Source organism: Lipophrys pholis, assembly GCF_963383615.2.
Source record: "Lipophrys pholis genome assembly, chromosome: 16".
Taxonomy (NCBI): Eukaryota; Metazoa; Chordata; class Actinopteri; order Blenniiformes; family Blenniidae; genus Lipophrys; species Lipophrys pholis.
In genome coordinates this window covers 24918427-24933344 of record NC_137634.1, presented here as the reverse complement: position 1 = coordinate 24933344, position 14918 = coordinate 24918427, and the positions used below count along the sequence as shown (strand labels likewise).

Genomic DNA, 14918 nt, shown 5'->3' with positions numbered 1-14918 from the left:
TTGCGGATGCACTGTATCTACAAAGTTTTGAATCCGGCTCCCAAGGTGGAAAGATTCTTTCACGGCCTCTAATCCCTCCTGCGTAGACTGATGGAGGCTACAGAGCCTGTTACTGTGCATGCACATCTCTCCCCCTCCCTCCTGCTCATTCAGTTGTAAACAAACATGGCGGCCGTGTAGTGGTACGACCCGTAGCGGTACGACCCGTAGCGGTACGACCCGTAGTGGTACGACCCGTAGTGGTACGACCCGTAGTGGTACGACCCGCGGTCCATATTCTAGTTTTATCGTCCAGATCAGTAGTTTAATAGTTGAGACTCTCCCTGATAGCATCCGAGGTGTCATCGGTCCATGCGGATGTCGGGTTCTCTCCATTTTCTTCACGTTCATAGTGTATTGCTCTCTGCACACGTTTGTGTAGTTTCATTGCAAAATCAAGCAACAGCGCCCTCCAGTGGCCCGGCAGACTAACTGCATTGTTTTCTCTGTGTCCGCTGCTGCAGTGGAAACACACTCCTTTTTAACGGATTAGGTGTTGTCACGTGAAACTTTGTTGTGTAAACAGGGCCTAAGTTATATAGGTCTAAGCTCCTGCTCCAGTTCCAGCGAGTGTCAGTAGCTTCTGCAGCTCGACTGGAGCACGTAGTCGGCCATTGTTGTGGTTATTAGACGACATTGCGGAGGGCGGTGGGGGGGAGAGGGGCATCTTCTTTCCACAGATGATCGTCTTTGTCATCCACACCTCACAGCCGAGCCGGGGTTTTTAGAATTTCCCCACTCTGGGACCCGTATTAAAAAAAAAACTGTTTTCAAAATTTTAAAATGGGGCCTTGCGTCTATGATCGGGATGAATTCACAACGCGTGCTGTTCACACCACAAAGCCTTTGTGTTCAGGCGTGATCCTGAAGTGGACTGGTGCCTGTTCACACTTGTCGCCACATGTGGTCAAAACACCCGAAACCCTTGTTAACGCAGGTCTGACTGGGCCCACAGAGGCTCTGGAGGTGGTTCCAGGCTACACATAGTATCTGAGTATCTTTTGCATATGGAGTATAAATTAGGCTTAAGTCCACTCAGTACCTGTATGAAAGAAATGTTCTCCATGTATGCAGATGATGGTGGAGTAAATGGTAGAAATGTTCATTTCGTTGGAGAAGAGCTGCTTCTCCAGCAAAAAAGAAGAGCTGCTGAATTCTAACAAACACTGAGTCCTCCATTGTTCTTGTTCATCAATACACCTGAGCAGAATCACTGTATTACAACTGTAGAACTCGTGTGAAATACGTTTAAAAAGAGTCGTTTTCTCTGTTTCCGCTAAAAATGGAGGCAGTCGTGCGTTTCATTGTTTTCCATATATTCAGGTTCTTTGAAATATGTCTTGTTTGTTTACACTTGAATTCTTCACAGCTTTGAAATAAGGCAAACTCAATTGGTGATGTTCGTTGTGAAAACCCTCCTTAGAAAGTCAAAGTCGCCCTTCTGACACTGAAGTCAGCGTGTCGTGGATCTCGCCTCTTCCTACGTCTGATTTTTGAGCTAATCACTTTGTCCTCGGAGAAGCTCTCTTTCCTGCTCTCTCTCTCTCTCTCGCTCTCTCTCTCTCTCGCTCTCTCTCTCTCTCCCATCGGAGAGCTCGCCGGAGTCCAGAGAGGTTTTTCTTTCTGTGCTTTTCTATCGGACTTCAGCCTTTCACTCTCGTCTTTTGGGGATTTCGCACATAGTTGTGGGTTTAATCTGAGCCACCGTGAAAAGAGGAAGAAGAGGAGATGAGAGAAAGAGAGGGGAGAAGAGGAAAAATAGGAGGGTGGGGAGGGGCGGGGGGACTGGAGTGAGTGGAAATGAAGCTGGTGTGGGTGGAGAGGAGTGGAGAGGGTGAGGTGGGATGGAGGAGGGTGTGGCTGAACGTCGGAGCGAGGGATGCTTGAGAAAAGGTGAACAGAGGTGTTGTGGTGGGTGAGGGAGGGAGGAGGGGGTGGGGTGATGGAAAGGGAAGGGTGGTGGTGGTGGGTGGGGAATGAGTGGAAAACATGGAGTCAGCTGATGGCTCCCAGTTTCCATGGCAACGCCAGGCCTTTCCCACCCACTCTGTTTCTTCCTTTCTCTCGTCTCTCTCCGTCTCCTCTGCCTCACCCACTCCCTCACTTCTTTCACACTTCATTCTCCTTTCAGCGCCTTTTCTCTTCCTTCGGTTTTTAAAGTTTTTCAGGCCGTCTCACTCTAATCACGTTACAGCCCGGCCGCCTGTCCTCCGCTGAGCTTCCTTCTCTTTTTGTCCTTCATCTTCTCCCTCGTTCTCCTCGTGTTCACACTCGACTCGGCCAAGTTTAGTTCAGCTTCACACATCTGCATTGTTCTACTTTAATTTGGTCTTCTGCTTTCCTTTCCTTTCCTTTCCTTTCCTTTCCTTTCCTTTCCTTTCCTTTCCTTTCCTCTCCTCTCCTCTCCTCTCCTCTCCTCTCCTCTCCTCTCCTCTCCTCTCCTCTCCTCTCCCACTGAATGGACAGACTACAGTAGATGATGTTGCACATAAAGTAATGAGGAGAACTGAGCTTGTTGTACGTTATATAATCACACTTTATATTTTCAGTTTCTGCTGATGGTTGAGGAATGACAGAATGAGACTGTTGACATGCAGAAACCTGTAAAGTAGTGAAACTGGCAGGACGGTTGCTTCGTCTTCACGACCTCTGATTTGTGTGTGATGCTGAGTGACTGCAGCAGATTGACTCACGTCAGTGTGTGGGTCAGTTTGTGTGTGTCCGTGTGTTGGGCTGTGTTGTGTATCTGTCGTGTGTCAGTTTGTGTGTTGGTTTTTGTGTCAGTTGTGTGGAGCTTCCGTTTCAGTTTGTGTGTTGGTTTTTGTGTCAGTTTTGTGGAGCTTCCGTTTCAGTTTGTGTATCTGTCGTGTGTCAGTTTGTGTGTTGGTTTTTGTGTCAGTTGTGTGGAGCTTCCGTTTCAGTTTGTGTGTCTGTTGTGTGTCAAGTGTGTCAGAAACCGACAGACCCACAGACGAAATGACACACAGCTGTGTCCGTGTGTCTTTCTGTCTGTTGCGTGTCAGTGGTGTCAGTGTGTGTCTGTTGTGTGTCAGTGTGTGTGTGTCGTCCAGCCCCGCCTCCAGCTGAACTGTGTGACCTGACAACAGGGCGTAGCTCCGTCTCCACCCTCGTCTCCTCCGCACCCTCGGACAAACTGAGCTGAACTGGACCGAGGCCAGATCCTGGACCGGGGGCTCATTCCTCCTCTCTCTCTCTCTCTCTCTCTCTCTCTCTCTCTCTCTCTCTCTCTCTCTCTCTCTCTCTCTCCCTCGCTCTCTCCCTCTCTCTCCTCCTCTCTCTTTCTCTCTGTACCAGTCCCCCCACCCCCCCACGGTGTACCACACAGCAGCCATTGTTCCCAGAGCCGAGGCAGCTGAGCCCTGGGTGGCTGCAGAGGCGAAGGGGTGCCGTGCTCCTCCGAGGAGGCTGGAAAACTAGGGCGTAGCGTCAAGCAGCCTGATGGAGGTTGTATGGAGGCATGTGAAGCTTTTCCCGAGAGCCCAAAACTTTAGGCAAAGCCAATTCCATTAAAATCGAGGTCACACGTCATCGAAGGTGCACGTCGAGCCTTCAGGACGCTTTTAGGATATGGCTGCTTCACGTTAAAGCTTTTTTCTTCCTCCTGCTGGTTCCAGATTCTGAAACACCCCTGAGCATTAGCAGCATTTGTTCTGGAGAAAGAAGCAAAGCTGCAGTAAATGGAACAAGCTTTGTTCTTGTTTTTGAGAAAATCATCGCACTAAAGTTTCTGAATCCGTCCTGACGTGGCGTTGGAGTCGGAGAGTGAATTGTTTTAATTCGATGAATGTTTGATCAAAGCGCTCTTTGATTTCCCGCCTGTTAGCGGCACGCGCCGTTAAAGTTAGCGAGCGCTTCCCATCAGGATGCACCCTCTGTGTTTAGCAGATACGAGATTCTTCTTCAATATGGAGGTGTTTGGTTACTTCTTTGGAGTGATTTGTGTGTCTGACATTGTACAGAACAATGTCAGTATTTGGCAGGGCGAGTACGAGCTCCACGTATCGTGAGGTTCAAGTTTGTTTTCGTTGTGACCATTGGCAAACATCTTTAGCATTTTTCTGTATCATATTGTCAGACTGTTGACACACCAAAAGGGCAAGAATTTTTTAATATTAAGATCTTAAAATATTTCCTTGTATTGGTACCAGTTGTGGATGAATAGGGAGCTGTGGATAAATGCTAAAGCTAATGTCACTGTGACGAAGTTCATGGAATTATTATTTTTAAACAAGCTATCGTATCCTAATTTTTTATGATCAAAACACTTAGATTTACTGTAGCGTGTTACTTTACAAGATTCTATTCACACACTGTCATCACAGTGATATTGTGCATTAGCGTTTAAGATGAACTTTATGCCGTTTCAAGTGAAAACGCATCGGTTTAACATTTTGTTTCAGAAAAGTTTCATGTTTACACAACAACATTCTGAAAATTATGTCTGTTTACCCAGACATGTCAGAAACAATGAAAAACAATGTAGTTAGCATGTTGGGCCACTAGTTGGCGCAGTTGGTCGTTTTTGTAATGAAGCCACACACACATACAGTAGAGAACAACGGGCTCTAAACATTAACAACGGGAGAACACGGACCTTCTAGTGGACAGACCACCAAGTTGGATTGTTATTACAGTGACTGTCAAAATAAAAGTACCAAGTCCCAGGAGAATATGTACTGGGAGTCACCACGGAGGAAACGTTGTTATGATTGTCTCTACTGAGCATGTGCACAACTACTAGTGAGCAGTGTTTCAGAAAAGTTCCATTTTCCCGTTTCCACTGAGATTCAGCCTGAGCATTTCCAGAAAGTGTGGTTTATGACCGTTTCCACGGAGACGGAGCATTTTCAAAAAGTTCCACCTCGGGAGCCGTTTTCAAAACGTTGCAGTTTCACTGTCTGCGAGCACCGTCCAGAACTAAAGTTTTGTGTTTTCACTTGAAATCGTTGCCGTGTAAACGGGGCTGAGGTATGTTTGATAACCAAAGATCGCTGTTTATTTAAGTATTGGTCACATTAATGCAACTAACTTTGTGGTCGTGACTCAGTTTTAAAAACTGAAAAAAGCTGAGCCCATGTGGATGATCTTTTTTAATGTCGTGTGTCGCTGTGCTCCTCTCGTCTCCAGCAGGCGCATGTAGGTGATGACTGCTCACAGCCAGCAGACATGAAGGTCAAGCTGGAGTGCAAGTCGGAGCCCTCGTCGCCTCGGTCCGGTCCCACCGAGGACCAGACGGAACCCGTCGACCTGTCGCTCAACAAACCACGCTCTATTTCTGCCACAAGCACCACAGTGAGCCTGGCGCCCGGCAACGCGGTGATCCAGCCCAGCCTCTCCGCCACGCCCGTCCCCTCCGCGGTACAATCCATAGGCTCCATGGTAACACCCAGCGCCGCCATCTTTCTTTTAACAGGTCGAACCCTCTTCTGCTGTCCTCACCCGTCCACCTCTCGCCCCTCCAGGTCCTCTCGCCGGGCTCCATCTTGGCCACGCAGGGCGCCGGCGGCCAGCAGATCCTCCACGTCATTCACACCATCCCGTCGGTCAGCATGCCCAGCAAGGTGGGCCAGCTGCAGACCATCCCGGTGGTGGTGCAGTCCCTGCCGGTGGTCTACACCACCATGCCCACTGACGGCGTCGCCACGGCCGCCATCACAGTGCCGCTCATAGGCAGCGACGGACGCTCAGAGGGCTCAGGTGAGGCTTTGAAAACGTCTTTGAAAAGTAATCAAGTTACTGTCGTGGATTTTGGCTGAGTCGTGTCACCAGCACGTCTCCCAGAATGCCGTTCCTGAGCAGTGGCAGGTTAAGGGCCGTGCGTCAGCAGAGGGATTCGAACCAGGGAACTTCTGGTGCCATTCTTCAGTCGTTATTACGTTAATCCACAACTTGTTTCTGCTAATGCTAATGCTACCTGCTGAGTTTAGTCTTGACCTTCAGTGGGGGACCAGGTTCGAATCCCGTTGCATCATGAAGAGCATCCTCCATAAAAACTAACAAAGTTCACACTAAAGGTTGAACGGACTTGCTGCTCGTCGACTTCCTGTTTCCTCATGAGGAAAATGTCTTCCACAGAGCCAGGAAACCAATAATCCTCATCAACCTAGATCTTCATCGTAAACGTCTACTAGAGATTCAATATCTTGAAGGGTTAAAAACCACATGGTGGCGCAGTGGTTAGCACTCTCGCGTCACAGCAAGAAGGTCTAGGGTTCAAGTAAACCTATGTAGTTTGCTTGTTGGACCACTAGTTGGTGCTGTTTGTATTTGTAATGAAGCCACACACACAAGCAGCAGAGAACAATGAGCTATAATCATTAACAACGGGAGAACACGGACATTCTAGTGGACAGACCACCATGTTGGATTGTTATTACGGTGACTGTCAAAATAAAAGTACCAAGTCCCAGGAGAATATGGACTGGGAGTCATGACACAACGGGGGGAAAAATTGTTCTGATTGTCTCTACTGAGCATGTGCACAAGTATTAGTTACTACGGCGATGGTGCACATGACCATTAGCAGCGTTTCAGAAAAATTGCATCGTCCCGTTTCCATGGAGATGGAGTCGGAGCATTTTCAAAAGTTGTGTTTTCCCTGGCTTGTCGTCTAAACGATCAAAACGCGAAGAAAGTTTTACGTTTTCACTTAAATACCTTGTCGTCTGAACGGGGCCTAAAATGAGCCCAAATCAGTGTTTCAACAATCCCACTTAGATTCTGACAATAATCATGTGATCTCTGTGGTTCTGACTCATTTACCAGTTTTCATTCCGTCTCTGAGTCCACCGAGTGGGGTTAAATCGGGACAGTACCCGGCACCGGAGCTGGTTCCTTTAAACCCTCTCTGCAGAGCCGCTTCGGTTTGGAGAAGCTTTCCGAGCCGGGCGTTGGATTAGCGGAGGCTCGTCTCCCCGTCAGTCCGTCACTGTCACACCCTCGGTGGTTCGGTCGCGGCTCTGCGGCGGCTGCTCGCGTCGCGTCGCGTCTCTCAGGAGATCAGTGTGTGTCCTCGGGGAGCTGCTGTGGGACGTTACGCTAACCGCCTGTCTGCTCTCCGTCCATCTCTGTCAGTCTGCAGGCTCCCCGTATGTGCCAGATGATTGATATTCCTGTCCAACAGAGGAGAAATGCTCCAAACGTCGTGGGTTGATTTTTATTTTTGAGTTATTTGACGAGGTAGAGTCTTGTGACTTAAAGAGGAAGGTGCAGCTGTTGCACTGGGTGGATAGAGTTACATGTTGGTTACTTCACAGATGATGATCTGTCATTCTTTGTAACTTGTGTGTCATTATACACTTTATTATGAAATACTTTCTGCGATGTACTGTCTCAGGTCTGAAAGTCTTTTCTGCTCTGATTGTTCACATTATCTTCTGGAGTGTTTTTCTTTCTTTTCTTCTTAAAAACAGCTCCCAAGGTGTAACTTTTCGAAAATGCTCAGGTTCTGTAGTCATGGAAATTGTGGAAAATCCAACTTTGTGAGAATGCTCTGACTCTGTCTCGGTGGAAAATGCAACTTTCCTGAAACGCTGCTACTGAGCATGAGCACCACAATTATAGTAACTGGTAGTAGATGAACCATAAGAACAACGTTTCCTCCAGAGTGTCATGACTCCCAGACCTAATAGCAGGTTGTTCTAGGGAAAATTGGTGAAAATGAGTTTAAAGGGGTCATATTATCCAGTCTTTTGAATACTTAACATGGGTCTTGTTGGTCCAAAAAAAAGTTGTATTCAAAGTTGCGCTTTTCATTTCATTTGAATATTGGATCATAGGAGCTGCATTCAGAATCTGCTGTGTCTGTGTAAGCTGGACTGGCTCCGCCCACACATGCCCAGTTTTGGAAGAGGAGGAAGTACTTCCTCTCGTGGTGCCATGTGCCAGAGCAGAGCTGCCTAATTGTGGGAGGAGTCAAAGGGAGGGCCTACCTTGATTGGGATTGGCTAAACCCCTGATGACACTAAATATGGTTTGATATCTGATTGGCTGGTTGGAGCAACACACTTTATAAAAACTGAAACAAGCCAGGGAGAGAGAGGACAGACTGTCTTCACTTCTGGGGCGTCAGTCCAGGTATGGGGACGATTAGTACTGTTGGAAAACCATTAGAAAGTCAATTTTGCATATTATGACCCATTTAAAGTCCCTCTGTAGTTGAGTACATTTCAGAACTAAATACAAAGTACTTTTGCACCTTCTGGGTGTGGAAGTGTTTTCTCGCTGTCAGAAGTCACGTTTTCTCCAGCTGTGCTTGAACTGCTTTAACACTCAGCGATCTCAGTGACTCCTGTTAAACCCACGATGAATGAAGAGGTGAGAGGAGGTGTAATCCATCCCTGAGCAAAACAGGGGGGAAGCTGCACGTTTGTGAAAACAGGCCTCCGCCCGCTGGACAAACTGCTGTGAGGTGAAGCCGGTCCGGGAGTCGACCCTGCACGTCCTCACTCACCAGCACAAGGTGGCCTGAAGACGCTCACGGACGGTTTGACCTCACCTGTCTGTGACGTTTCGGTACACGCCAGAAGTTGTTGTGTCATACCGTGTTTAGGATATCCTTTTTGGAGGATTTGTGAAAGGGTTAAACCTGCTGCGTTCGGCTGTGAGTCCTTTATATAAGGTTTCAAGAGTCCTCTGCGTTTCCTTTTTGGTCCACAGGAACGTTTCACACAAACTAACCCCGGACATTTTAACTGAATCCTTCAGGAAAAACTGGAGCTGATGGAGTTATGTGAGGTGCTCCAGCAGAGTCACAGCTTTTAAACACACACACACACACACACACACACACACACACACACACACACACACACACACACACACACACACACACACACACACACACACACACACACACACACACACACACACACACACACACACACACACACACACACACACACACACACACCGTTAGAAGATGCTTCGGTTACTTGGCCGCCTTAATCTTTCTGAATGACTTCAACCTGCTGTCATTAGTTGTCCTCCACAAAACGTTTCTTTTAGTTTCCTTATTTGGTCCAACAGGAAGTTACAGACACTTCATGCCTCGTGTTTAGATTCCTCTCTGACCAACGTGCAGACTAAACTTCACGTTTCACGTTGCATCACGTCACATTAAGCCAGCAGTGAGAGCGTTTAGCGGAGCTTTCGCAGCAGCGGGTGACAGCTCTGCTCATTTCAGCGTCTGGAAACGGAGCGGCGGCTGGTGGCGGCGACGTCGGAGGAGCTCGGAGAAGCAGCTGGTTTTTACTCCACGCCTCGCAGTGATGCTTCAATCACGTCATTCTGCACAAGCTCTGCAGGAACAACAAGCCGGAGTTTACTTTTTCTTTTTTAAGACGCTTTGTTATTGTTGGTTTTGTCGTTATTTTCCATTGAGCATGAAAGAAGAAACCAGAAGAGCCGGTATGAAGAGGCTCAGCATCCTCAACTCACCTGAACTTCTTTGTTTTGTTTTACTCACTTTGGAGGGATTTATTTGCATATATTCAAGGTGCGGTGTGCAGCTTTAGGTAATGCCACTTTCGTGCAGTGGGTGGCAGTAGAGAGTGATAGTTTGAAGGTTTGATCATTAATTCGAAGTAGATTCCATAGTGAGGATTGTACATGACAATGAGGAAAATTGCAAACTTGGAAAAATACTCATAAGCGTACCCCCCAAAAAATGGTAAAGTCTCCGTTGGTGTGTGAACGCGGGAAAACGTTGGAACTTTTCTAAAACGCTGCTAGCAACCCAACTTGTCCGTGTTCTCCCTCGTTGGGGTTTATAGTGGATGGTTCTCTGCTGCATGTGTGTGTGGTTTTAATGCCAAAACAAGCAACGTCGCCATCTAGTGGCGTGGCATGCTAACTGCATAATTTGACATTTCTTCTGTTTCCATGTAAACAAACAATTTTGCGGTTCGACGGCAACACTTTTCTAAAAAGGTGTAAACAGCAGGAAGTCACCATACATTCGCATGATTAGTATCAAATGCCATCAATTTATTTTAACCCAACTTACAATACAACCTTAATTACTGCATTTAAACGATATGAGTCACAAGGATGGAAATAAATGAGCTAAAATTCACCAAAGCGCCCAGATTTACTGAGAACGCCTAATGTCTCCTGAACCTGTTCGGCTGCTTGCAGCAAATATTGCTTTATTGAAACTGAACCAGTCGTGTGACCTGGTTGGCTGAAGTGAACACGAAGTCCTTCATCCAGGGAAACGCGAGTGTCGCATGTTTCCCCGCAGAGCATGAGGCAAACAAACGCCTCCGTTTGAAGTTTTCTTCTTCCTTTTGAGAAATCAGGACGCGGTGGAATCGTACCAGCTTGCCAAAACCTTGAGAACGACCAGCGATCGCCCCCAGAGATTTGTCTTCCACGTAATTGCTAATTAGCATTGTCTGCGAGTTTGGGCGAGTTAGCGTGAACATCTGTTCGCATCGCCGTTCGCCTGCTTCGACTTTGTGAAAGAGGATGGAGAGAAGGAAAGAAAGGAACTGGAGACTTGTTGGGACATTTTGGACGAAGATGAAGAAAGAATTAGTCATGCAGAGAAATTCAGCCTGAATTTGATCCATTAATTCTGCAGACTGGCAGACCACACCTCACCACACACACACACACACACACACACACACACACACACACACACACACACACACACACACACACACACACACACACACACACACACACACACACACACACACACACACACACACACACACACACACACACACACACACGCTGAAAGTCTTTGTCTTGTTAAATTGTTGGAATCCAGCATCGCTGTTAAGTTGTTAACCCCCTGCTGTTCTCTTCTGTCCCTCCGACCCCTCCTCATCTCCCCCGTTTCCCGCCTCTTGTCCACCCCCCCCCCCCCCCGTCTTTCCTCCCTCTGCAGTTCGTATCAAGCCGGGTTCCACGTCTCCAGTGGAGTACCAGAGCGACAGCGATGCAGAGAGCGGTACGGAGTCCGGGTCGGCGTCACTCAGCGCCCAGAGCATCGACGCAGGGTGAGTCCAGAAACACCCGGAGCGTCACACCCGTGCCTCTCCTTTCACAATAATACAAAATCTATAAAATCCTGCACAACGGGGGATGAAAGAGACTCATTTATTGCAGATTTTATACCATTTCAAATGTAAATTTTTATTAAAAAATGTTCATTAGATTATCTTTCTTTCTTTCTTACACGTTACATTCTTTATCTTCATTATTTACCATTTCAAACCAGAGCAGCATCTTAGCATCACAATAGCAGTTGAGTTTACCGACAAATTATAAAATATTGAGTCTAATAAAAACAAGCCATCGTCGGTCAAACGGAATGACTTTCCTCAGCTTCAATACAAGCAGAAAGAAGTACAACATAGATGTGATTTACTGAAATACCATCCATCTGTCCGTCCATATTGTTCAAAGACGCCTGAGAAAACCCAGAGAGTGACAGGAAGAACATGCACACTTTGCTCACTATGACCTCAGCCTGGATTTGGACCTGGAACCACCTCTCTGTCAGGTGACAGTGCGAAACACTGCACCACCTTGTTGTAACTCGGAGAGTCATAAACGTCCCCGTTGCACTTTAAGACATCAGCTGTGATGTTAAAGTCCAGTGTTTGTTGGCCCGGCCATCGACCCGACAGAAAGTGTGACAACATTCCTCCTCGTGATAAGAACATGTCAAACTCTAACCTGCCTTCAGTCAAACCTCGGAGACTTTAAAACGGCCCAATAATTGCAGGTTTTTCACTTTTGCGTGTGTTTTGTGGCTTTAGAATTTCAGCTTTTGGATTAACGTTGCAGATTTGCCATCCTAGTGGTCAGTCCTGGTACTGCAGTGAAGGAAAACGTATAAAACCACCGTAAGACCTCATTTGTAGGACCAGCTCAAAACTGGGTGATTGAAACAATCTTATAAGTAGCTCGCCACACTGTACTTCGTGATTCAAATGGCTTCAACCACGATGGAAAGTTTGCTCAGGTTGCATGATGAAAACAAGGTGAATCGCAGCCTACGATGTGCGTGAGTCGATGTGATTGCTCAAAAAAGAAACTGGTGAAGCATGAACGCAGCCCTCGCCCCCGCCCTCGCCCCCGCCCTCGCCCCCGCCCCCGCCCCCGCCCTCGCCCTCGCCCCCGCCCTCGCCCCCCCGCCCTCGCCCCCGCCCTCGCCCCCGCCCTCGCCCTCGCCCTCGCCCTCGCCCTCGCCCTCGCCCTCGCCCTCGCCCTCGCCGCACTTTGTGTTTGGAGAGAAACCCTAAAAAAGTTTTTGTTCATTTCCCACAATTGTTTTAACGAGTAATGCCATCGTAGCCGCAAAGCATCTATTTGGGTTCACATCTTTTCATACTGCATTTCTACTGGTCAGTTAGAGTCGCAGCAGGAGTCACCATCACAATCATTTCTTTCTTTTTTTTTTTTCATTTCAATTTTTATTGCTTCCCTCATATAAGTCCATAACATAGAAAGATAAAATGCAGTGAAACAAGATTATATTAACTTCATAAGGTACAGAAAATAGGGAATGAAAAGGAAAAATACAAACAGCAATAGTAATGAAATTAGGTACAATTGGTCATTGTGATAACAGTAATAAAAATAATTCAACAAAACAAAACACAAACAAACAGTGAAACCAAAATAGCATTATACTACAAAGATAAGATAAATGACGCACACCCGCCCGCTGTAATCCCACCCCCACCCGCCAGTCAGGGATTTTTCACTGCAAGTTTAATTTGGGATCATGCATGTCCGATACAGTATAAATGTTAAGTTCCACTCCTTGGTCTGTTAGGAACGACTCCCAGATTTCTGTGGAGATGTCCACGTTCCCATTTATTCCCATCACATCATATTATTTCCCATCACACCAAATTTCTGACACTGAATTTTATCGCGGGTTGTCTTTGATCGTCGGCCGCCGTTGAACCGGTCTCACGGTGCGACGAAGGACCGCCGATTTAGAGCCAAAGACCAAAGATGTTACTCGATTTTCTCACCGTTGTTGTCTTTCCTCTGCGGCCGCCGAAAGGCCTTAAATCAGACGTTGCTGAAACTGTTGACAGAACAGAAAATCCAGGGTCCTCGCGTGATGTCAGCGGACTGCGGCGTCCATAATGAGCAGGGCCAGAGAGAGCGAGAGAGAGACGCTAATGCGCAGCAGGGTTTTATGGGAAATTTGGTGTTGTGTGGGTCACCTCCCTCGCCTGCAGGCTCCTGACTAATTACATTACTGCAGCTCCGCCATGACTGGATGCTTATATAACCTTATATAACCCTCCATACAGCAGTACTGGAGACTCCTGGACTGTAACGCAGGAAGACAAGCGTGTGTGTGTGTGTGTGAGTGAGTGTGTGTGAGTGTGTGTGTGTTTTGAGAACATTTGGTCCTCTTAAGGAAAGTGAGAAGGTTTGTAAAAAGGTAGTTTCTACCTGTGACGGTCGGTGTGCCTCTCACAGTGTGTGTGTGTGTGTGTGAATGTCCAGAGCGTTCGCCGCCATCGAGTCCAGCGCGAGCTGCTGCCACACCCAGAGGGTGAGGGCGAGGCCGCAGCCGCCCGGCTGGAGGCGCAGATCAGGGCGTGGGCCGGGACGGTTGCTTTAGTGCTGTAATCTGGTTTGTGACAGAGACACTCAGAGAGAGAGAGAGAGAGACGGCGTCGAATAGACACAAACACAGTCTTTCTGTGTGTGTGTGTGTGTGTGTGTGTGTGTGTGTGTGTGTGTGTGTGTGTGTGTGTGTGTGTGTGTGTGTGTGTGTGTGTGTGTGTGTGTGTGTGTGTGTGTGTGTGTGTGTGTGTGTGTGTGTTGCTGGGCAGGGCTGTCCCAGAACTGGGGTGTAAACAAGCTTACGTAATGCAGCTTTCCGTCACACCTCCTTGTAAAATAGCTCTGAAGATCAGATTTTCTTTTTTTTTTTAAACTTTATTCACACTCTGAGAATCTTTAAAAAGATGTTACATTGGAATATTTCAGCAAAATCAGCCTGATACTGAATAGAAACAGAGTCAGGAGGATGAAGAAATGAGTGTATGATCACACTCTGTGAGGAAGGATGAAAACGTGAGAGTGAGAGTGAATACACTGATGGAGCTGCTGTGTCGAGCGGTGACTTTCTGACGCCCCCTGGTGGCCAGAGAAGGTTTTAAACGAGCTCAAGGAGACAAAAACACACCGTGTCAATCGTTTAGTCCATGAAAGAAAGAAGGAAGAGATTTAGTTTTAGCTTAAAGAAGCTTCTCACCTAAATCTGGCTTGTTTTGGAAATAGAAAAATCAATAAAGAATCTTGTTCAAAGTTGAGAAAAAAAAGTCACTTTTGAGAAAATATATATAGAAAAAAAAAACGAAGCTTGAATGTTGAGAAAAGGTCCAAATGTGCTGATGAAGAAGCCAATGTACTCTTTACTTCATAGTGAGCCGAGGGTAACGTTGTGCTCGGTTATCTGTGCAATTCAAAGAAAAGACGTCAGACAAAAAGGGAAATGATTATCATTAAAACAGACTGCGTCCTCCGGGTTTCAGGTCGGTGATGGACCTGGAGCCGGTCGATCCGGACTCTCCGGACATCAAGAGGCGGCGGATCCACATGTGTGACTACGAAGGCTGTAAAAAAGTTTACACCAAGAGTTCCCACCTCAAAGCCCACCGGAGGATACACACAGGTCGGTTTGTTTTACAGGAAACTGGACGTTACAACTTTGTCTTGAAACCGACAGAGAAATCTGTCCCGTCGGAAAAACTAAGGATTTTGGTCGATTTTGAACTTTCCAACCTGCTTAATGGTTTTTATTGTTGTTGTTACATGGAATCTTTTGTGTTTATACGTCATAACCTTTTGACTTTTAAGACAAT

General features: G+C 47.1%; 1 protein-coding gene across 1 annotated transcript in view; it reads left to right on the top strand.

Annotated features, from left to right (window-relative positions):
* Window positions 1-14918, top strand: part of klf8 (Kruppel like factor 8) — a 71096-nt gene that overhangs the window by 52389 nt on the left and 3789 nt on the right. Inside the window, exons 3-6 of the mRNA XM_080484105.1 lie at window positions 5188-5439; window positions 5523-5757; window positions 10961-11072; window positions 14589-14728. Coding sequence (XP_080340231.1) covers window positions 5188-5439; window positions 5523-5757; window positions 10961-11072; window positions 14589-14728 — 739 coding nt within the window. The remainder of the gene's footprint in view (window positions 1-5187; window positions 5440-5522; window positions 5758-10960; window positions 11073-14588; window positions 14729-14918) is intronic.